Source organism: Drechmeria coniospora, chromosome 03 (genome assembly GCF_001625195.1).
Source record: "Drechmeria coniospora strain ARSEF 6962 chromosome 03, whole genome shotgun sequence".
NCBI lineage: Eukaryota > Fungi > Ascomycota > Sordariomycetes > Hypocreales > Ophiocordycipitaceae > Drechmeria > Drechmeria coniospora.
The window spans coordinates 9369096-9377749 of NC_054391.1; the positions used below are offsets into that span (position 1 = coordinate 9369096).

At 44.2% G+C, this 8654-nt stretch overlaps 1 protein-coding gene across 1 annotated transcript; it reads left to right on the plus strand.

Moving 5' to 3' along the window:
• Nucleotides 1-4408: 4408 nt before the first annotated feature.
• Nucleotides 4409-5248, plus strand: DCS_08193 (uncharacterized protein; the record flags this gene model as incomplete). The annotated part of the gene is made up of 2 exons (XM_040805472.1): nucleotides 4409-4688; nucleotides 4806-5248. The coding sequence occupies 2 exons, from the start codon at nucleotides 4409-4411 to the stop codon at nucleotides 5246-5248; spliced, it is 723 nt and encodes a 240-aa protein (XP_040655576.1).
• Between the last annotated feature and the right edge of the window lie 3406 nt (nucleotides 5249-8654).

Consider the following 8654-nt stretch of genomic DNA (forward strand, 5'->3'; position numbering starts at 1 on the left):
GTCTTGAATAGGACCTTACAATTGGGCGAGGCGCACCTGCTTACCTGACTGTCTTTCCAACCCACCCGTCCATTACATAGTGGGTGGATCGATGTGGCTGGTAATGCATCTACAATACTACTTTTAGTGTAACCCCCCCCTACTTTTCCGGCTCTCGGACGACCTCACACCACCAACTTAAAAAGGTGGGGAAAGTACAAGTACTATTCCTCCTTTGGATTGTATACATCCGTATGTAACAAGTGTAATAAATTTTTGCAATGCCTCGTCGGCTACCCGATACGGCGATAATACGTACAGTCGCAGGGACAGGGTACAGAACGTCAACCATTACTCTACCAGTAGCTTGTATGCATCTATGCACGACAAGTATAATTTTGACCACAACTCAAGGCCAACTTCCGGATACTATTAGTGTCAGAATATCGGTGGCTGCATAGTATAATAAGTATGAGTTCATACTCGTTACACTGTAGTCATACACTAAAAGTGGTATGGTGGATGCTACATGTAACACATACGGGAGGTGTGCCCATATTAACAATAGATTAGTTAACTATTAGGCCAAATGGCCAAAGCTGTCAAAAGATCCACCAGTATCCGCACTTAGTGCGGGCACAGCACCTCACATTCGCTTGTAAGGCCTACGCCTATGGCGCGCCTTACACTACAAGCCACAGTAGATTCAGCCATCGTGAACTACTGTATAGTAGATCCAGCCACAGTGGATTACAATAAGTATAAATCATACGAGTGTAACGGACGGATCCGTTTAACGATACTCAGGTAAGCAGGTGCGCCTTGTTCCAGGAACTGAGTAGTACTCAAGCCTAAAGCTTGACTTCCTTCAAGCTTTTACGATCCCGTTCCTTTCATGGCCGCCTTGCCGTTTAGGGCGCGCCCCACTTCTAGGGCTACTCCACCTTCCTATCCAGCCGAGCTTTACCCTTGCGCCTAGCCTTACAACGAGTCTGTTTATATGTGGACACAGTCTCTATATGTAAACTAGAATAATAGGATATACCCTACTGTAACGGATGCTCTAAGTGTCCTAAGGGGATTCTGCTTCTTAGGTAGTAAGTCAGGTATAACGTAGAACAGTATGTCAAGCAAAAGTCCGTTAAGAAGCTTTGTGTAACGGATGCTTGAAGCGTCCTAAGGGTTCTGTCACTTAGGTAGTGAGTCAGGCTTGTCGTGAACAGTATGTCTACTAAGAGTTCCGTTAAGGAGCTTTGAAGACTCCTCAATCAATAGCGAACTGATTGCTTAGATTCATCAATGAGGAACTAACTAGCTATGGGTAAGGACTGTCCTATATATATATGTATTCGTTCCCTCATTGCTTATTGCTGTATCACGGTGAGCGGCGTAATCCACGGTTAACGATCACGTGACCATCCTTAATGCTGGATCACTTGGATCACCGTGAGCCGCATGAGCCAGGCTCACTTGGATCACATTGAGCGGCGTGATCCACGGTTAACGATCACGTGACCCCTTTGTGTACGTACCGCCTCTTGTGTACGTACCTGGCTCCGTACCTCTACTGTACGTACCGGACTCTACTTGTCTTTGTGCTTGGTACTTAAAGCTCGGTCTTAGCCCTGTCGTCCTTAGTCATAGCCTGCATGCATATTGGTTCGTAACACTTTATACGAAGGCTAGCTATCAAGATCAGTGGTTTATTTACATATATATAGTCTCGCCTTATGAAAACGTTTACAGTAATCTAGATTTACTTCCATCTTACTCAAATAGTACAACGGAAACATTTATGGGGATTTTTATAACTCGGCTTGATTTACTTCTTTAAATATAAGTTTGAGGAAGCTCTTTAATTATTTTAAATAATGCGTTCTATCCTAAGGATCGTAGCCATCTTATTCGGTTTTCTTCGTGTTATCTATAGCAATAGCTTTGGCTGTAATGAGGGAATGGTATTTGTTGACATCCACCCCGTGGAATATATCTGTTCCGGCAGTACTTCAAAGAGTACAATACTTCGGTGTGAAAGCTCTGGACATATAAAGCGTATATTCAAAGTATAGCTAATAGAAAGTACTACAGGACGTATACTAGTTGCCCTGGTCATGATCCTCCAACGGGTGAAATAGTAAATATAATTACCCCGGGTCCAACGGCCGGCACTACAACAATCCCGCCACCACCTGGTTGCACCACAGACAGCGCAACGACAGTAGTAGTTACCTTTACTGGCGGCATTGTTACACAGAAAAATCCGGGACCGACGTCCAGTACTATTACGATCTCGCTGCCGCAAATATGTACTACGAACTGCTTCACGCGCGAATTTAGTATTACGAAAGGGGGAGTGACTACTAACTATACACCCGGTACAAGGCCCGGGACAACAACAATCCTACCGTCATCGGGGTGTAATTCGAACTGTATTACGCATCTAGTCGTAACAACTTTACCAGATGTACTGATAATGACTACGGTATACGGTACTGTACCTGGCTCGTCGACTATTACGCCGCCAATTGACTGTACGCATCCTTGTACGACGAGGGTTGTTATAATAACTACGTCGAACCAGCCGCCAGATACGGTTATTACAACAACTACAATCGGTACGGTACCTGTTACGTCGACTATTATGCCGCCAATTAACTGTACGCATCCTTGTACGACGAGGGTTATTATAATAACTACGTCGAACCAGCCGCCGGACACGGTTATTACAAAGACTACAATCGGTACGGTACCTGGCACGTCGACTATTATACCGCCAATTGACTGTACGCATCCTTGTACGACGAGGGTTGTTATAATAACTACGTCGAACCAGCCGCCGGATACGGTTATTACAAAGACTACAATTGGTACGGTACCTGGTATGTCGACTATTACGCCGCCAATTGACTGTACGCATCCTCGTACGACGAGGGTTATTATAATAACTACATCGAACCAGCCGCCAGATACGGTAATTACAATAACTACAATTGGTACGGTACCTGGTACGTCGACTATTACGCCGCCAATTGACTGTACGCATCCTTGTACAACGAGGGTTGTTATAATAACTACGTTGAACCAGCCGCCGGATACGGTTATTACAACAACTACAATTGGCACGGTACCTGTTACGTCGACTATTATGCCGCCAATTCACTGTACGCATCCTTGTACGACGAGGGTTATTATAATAACTACGTCGAACCAGCCGCCGGATACGGTTATTACAAAGACTACAATCGGTACGGTACCTGGCACGTCGACTATTATACCGCCAATTGACTGTACGCATCCTTGTACGACGAGGGTTATTATAATAACTACGTCGAACCAGCCGCCGGATACGGTAATTACAATGACTACAATTGGTACGGTACCTGGCACGTCGACTATTATACCGCCAATTGACTGTACGCATCCTTGTACGACGAGGGTTGTTATAATAACTACATCGAACCAGCCGCCGGATACGGTAATTACAATGACTACAATTGGTACGGTACCTGGTACGTCGACTATTACGCCGCCAATTGACTGTACGCATCCTTGTACAACGAGGGTTGTTATAATAACTACGTTGAACCAGCCGCCGGATACGGTTATTACAACAACTACAATTGGCACGGTACCTAGTACGTCGACTATTACGCCGCCATACGCCGCCTATTGACTGTACGCATCCTCGCACTACTATTGTTAGGATTGTGACGACTTTGGGACAGCCTCCTGATAGTGTTATGACGACTGTAGTGCCGGGAACGTTCGCATATACTACAACGATCCCACCTGCATCGGACTGAACACACCCGTGCACTACTACTGTCAGGATAGTTTCTACATCTGGCCAGCCTCCTGATACGGTTATTACGAGTACGGTACCTGGCACGTCAGCATATATAACAACAATCCCACCTGCATCGGACTGTACACACCCGTGCACCACTACTGTTAGGATAGTTACGACGTCGGGTCATCCTCCTGATACTGTTATTACCACCATAGTACCTGGCACATCAGCATATACAACCACTATTCTTCCTGCTTTGGATTGTACACACCCGGGCACTGTAACTGTTCGAATTGTTTCAACAATGCCGCCTCCTGATGTTGCTATTACGACAACGCAATCTGGCATCTCGGCATTACGAAGACGATCCCACCTGGCTCGGGCTGTATACATCCGTGCACTACCACTATTCTAGTCGTTACAGCGCGGCCTGCTGATACTGTAGTTACGACTACGATACCCGGCACATCTGCCTTTACGACAACGATCCCACCGTCTATTGGCTGCACGGACCCATGCACGACGAGCGTTATTGTCGCAACGGTTTCATGTTCACTTACAGCAGCGTCTAGTACACTTTCTGCGACGTTAGGCGTGGGCACTGTGACTACCTGGACAGTCCCGGCGTGTGCTAGTACTATGAAGATCGCTGTCGGCGGTGGCGCCTCAGATACCTTCAGTTACGGCGGTACAGTTTCTGTCGGTGGTATGGTAATTGGCTCAATTAAGGTAACACCAGGGCAGGTGATAGTTGCAGTTGCTGGCGGCATGGGTATTGGTGCTGTAGGTGGGACAAGCCAGTACGGGAACGGTAGAGCCGGTTCAACTGGGACGCGTAGCAAGCAACGTGGTGCGGGAGGTGCAGCGTCCGCCTTATATCTCGACGGAACCTTGCTTGCAGTTGGTGGTGGTGGTGGGGGTGGGTTTGACCTTATCTATAACTATAATAGTACAGGTAGGGCATTCTCATATGCGCTTAACAATAAGCAATCAAATACAAGGCCATATAATTGGGGGCACTCACCCTTGTATCCAGGCGTTGGCTTCGGTGTAGTTTCCTGGCCCCTGGCTAATTTAGTAAACTTTGCCCAAGGAGGAAACCCAGGCCTCTTTGGTGTCCCTGGCACTGGCGGCGGTTTTAGCGGGACCATTTCCCAAGGTACTAATGGCAATCCTGGAGTGGGAAACAACGGCGGAAATGGAGTAACGACAGGCAATACGTACAGTAATTCAGCGACAGGAACAACAGACGTCTCCGTTTCAGGCGGTAGTGGCGGAGGATACGGTGGCGGTGGTAGCGGATCTGCAATATATTGGGTCGGTGCCAGTGGCGGAAAGGCTTTGATATCAGCTGGAGGCGGCGGCGGAGGGAACTTTGTGTCTGGGCTACTTTCTAATACAACTATGGATTATGTGCCAATTGTAGCCGGACCGGGAACATTTTCAGGTCCAGGAAGCGTTGTTATAGTATATTCTTAAGACTAGGATTCTTGTAACTTGCATAGAAATATAGGAATTGTCAGAATATTGGCTGTTACATAATATAATCAGTATGAACTCCTAGCTTTTATCTGTTGCCGTAAGTAAGTAGGAAGGTAGGTAAGTAAGTGAGTACTATTTGGGTAGTCTTACTAGCCTAATATTCTACCTCCTATGCACGGCCGGCTTTTCGACGAAACGAGCTGGTGCCTACAACGAATGCGATTATTTTTATTGAGTAAAGTACGAGGGAACTGGGACTATTTATTGTTAAAATACTGGTATTTATACTAGTAAGACTACCCAAATAGGATACTATCCTATGTATTGCTATTTGCAATACCTGGCAGCAGTACTACTGCTTGCCAATATACTACTACTGTACTATACATATAAGTAGTTTATTAAGTTAACGAATTGTACTTACAATGCAAATTCTCCTCACTCCGACTTAGTACAACTATGTATTGTATATATATAGTGGCCAATAGTAGACTAGGATTACGTAATCGTATGGGGCACGATTACGGAGAGGGGATAAAAGTAGCCGCTTAGGGGCAGCCTCTTTTCCCTCCTTTCGTACCAAATTGAATCCATTGAAAGAGATCTCTTGTTACTAGTTTCCCCCAGAACCGAACCAATACTAATTAGTACTATATGTAAAGAATAGCGCAGATTGGCAAGGCTTAAAGAGGATTACGATACTACTACCCGTTTCCTACTATAGAAGCCTAGTAGCAGTACGCAACTAAAAGGGTTAGATTTACCGGGTATCCGTTCGTAAATTTAGCAGACGGGCCTAATACCTAAAGTTTAATTGCTACAATAAGATAAAGACTATCTTTTCGTCTATACCTTAGGCCATTAGATATATTTACCCTGTGCCTAGAGACCTATTTACTAGATTTCTAGGAGTATTATATTACACAAAAGCCAACAATTCCAGTACGATCGTACGTTATTGCCTCCGATTACACCGCACCGAAATACGTCATACTGCACAACCTACAATAAGTATACGCTTCCAACAAGGATACATAACTATTAAAAATAAAAAGGGAAATATGTAAGGCTAGGCGCACGGGTAAAGCCCGGGTAGACAGGGGCGCACGGGTAAAGCCCGGGTAGACAGGAAGGTGGGGCAGCCTAGGGCACGCCCCGGCCACAAAAGGAACGTGAGCCCGAAAACTCGAGAAGGGCCAAGCTTTAGTCTTGAATACTACTCGATTTCTGAAAGAAGGGCTCACTTACTTACCTGACTGTCGTCAACCGATCCGCGCGTTACAAAATACCTCTTGGAATAAAGGGGTAAAATAGGACGGGTGCGCAATAGAAGTTCAGTTGCACGGACTATCCAAAATGGATATTAATTAAGGCTATTGGTAATAGCAGGAAGTGCACCAGTTAGTAACTGGGCAAGAAATACAGATTTGAACAAGTCAAATAGTAGTACCAAGGCATAATTCAAAAAGAAAGACTATTGTGTTTCTTGTACTTGCGCGCGTGCATATGTGTTTACAGTATGTATATCTTGCATACGTGTATCCTAACTATCTAAGAGCATAGGAAAGGGAGGACTATTTTATACCTAAGAGGTAGTGCCTCAATCAGTGCAATATACACGTATTGGAATTCTGTCTGATTCCATACAATGCATTTCCGAACAATTTGCTTGTATTCAATGCAGCTCCAAATACTCTGGTTGAGTCATACTGCAAGCTGCACAGTTAGTATATGCGACTAGCAGACTTCGTATTAGTATTCGGTCGTAACAGTACAGCAGGAGTACTGCAGTAGTCTAGAGGGCCAGTAGTAGTACTACTAGTAAGTAACTGCTAGTTGCAGTTGGGTGGGTCCTACTGCGCAACAGTAGTACTGTTAGCGGGCAACTACTAGTAGTAGTTGGGAGTGCATTAATTAACGGCCCAATTAATAATCTTACTTAGTCAACTAAGTACTACTTGCACAAGACGCGCAATAGTAGTAAATTAGCTAGGTAGTAGTACTGCTATTAGTAATACTAAGTCTGAGCGAGGAGAATTTGTATAGTAAGTGCAATTTGTTAACTCAATATACTACTTGTACATACAGTACAGTAGTAGTATATTGGCAAGCAGTAGTACTGCTGCTAGGTATTGCAAATAGCAATACCTAGGATAGTATCCTATTTGGGTAGTCTTACTAGTATAAATACCAGTAATTTTAACAGGTATTTCCCCTTTTATTTTTAAAAAGTACTACTCATACGGATGCTATACTATACTGAAAGTATTAGTAAGCATATTGAGTAAACCAATAGTATACAACATACTACTTCTCCGAACCACAACTCGGAGCGACATACGGCAGTACCACTACCGACCAACTTACTGCTGCAATGTAACCTATACATATAGTAGCCAGTCGACCACTGGAGCTAATTGATCGGAACGACAATTGCTGCTCTTCCAATCGCTACTAGCACTTGCCAGCCCACAATACTACTATAGGCCGGACCACCCAATTATTATGTAATGGAATCAGCTAACCTAATGTCTGAAACAATCCATCCAACCTTATGACGGAAGCAGTCAACTAAAGTGTAACTGAAACAGTTATCCAACTGTATAATGGTTTCAGCCATTAAGCCATAGTACAATAGCGCCTTTGATCTACAATGGAATCTCCGATTAAGCCGTTATTGGGGATTATTCTGTAGACATAAATAGCCGCTCTTTTCCTGTACTGTAGCTAGAAGAAATAATCGCATTCGTTTGTATAAATTCGGTACTACCAATTGTACACTCTTGCCCAGTTACTAACTGGCTCCCCTTATTGCTGTTACTAACAGCATAATTAATTTACTAGTCCGTGCGATATACTTCTACTATCCCCTCCTCTTGCGCATTAATTGCAAGAGTATTATAATGCGTATGCTCGTTTAGTTGTATAGTCAATTATCGTATTGTATCCCTTGAATCCGGGTTTCGTAGTATTGTACTTGCCGTTGAATCGTCGATTGTAGTAGTAGTCGAATCGATAACAATCGGTATAGTTGATTTGCTAGTAAGTGTCTTATTAATAAAATTCTTAAAGAAAGGTAAATATTGCGGAGTCACTAGGCGACTGCTCTAGGACTCTCAATGATATTTATTAAAAGACTTGAAGGAGGGAAAACTACTAGGCAACTAGGGCTTCTAGTTGTGTGCGTTCTTCCTAGTGGGTCCCTTGGTTCCCTCCGTTTTCTTATATCGGGCTAAGCCCGATACCATAACAGTAAACAATTTATTAAACAGTCCTTTAAGTCCTGCCTATCCCATTCCATTAAAATTTCACTCTAGAGTATTTGTTGTAGCTAACGGGCTATCCCGGCGCGTAATGGGCCTGTGTATAACCCATAGTAACATAGGGTATTCCGAAGCATTTT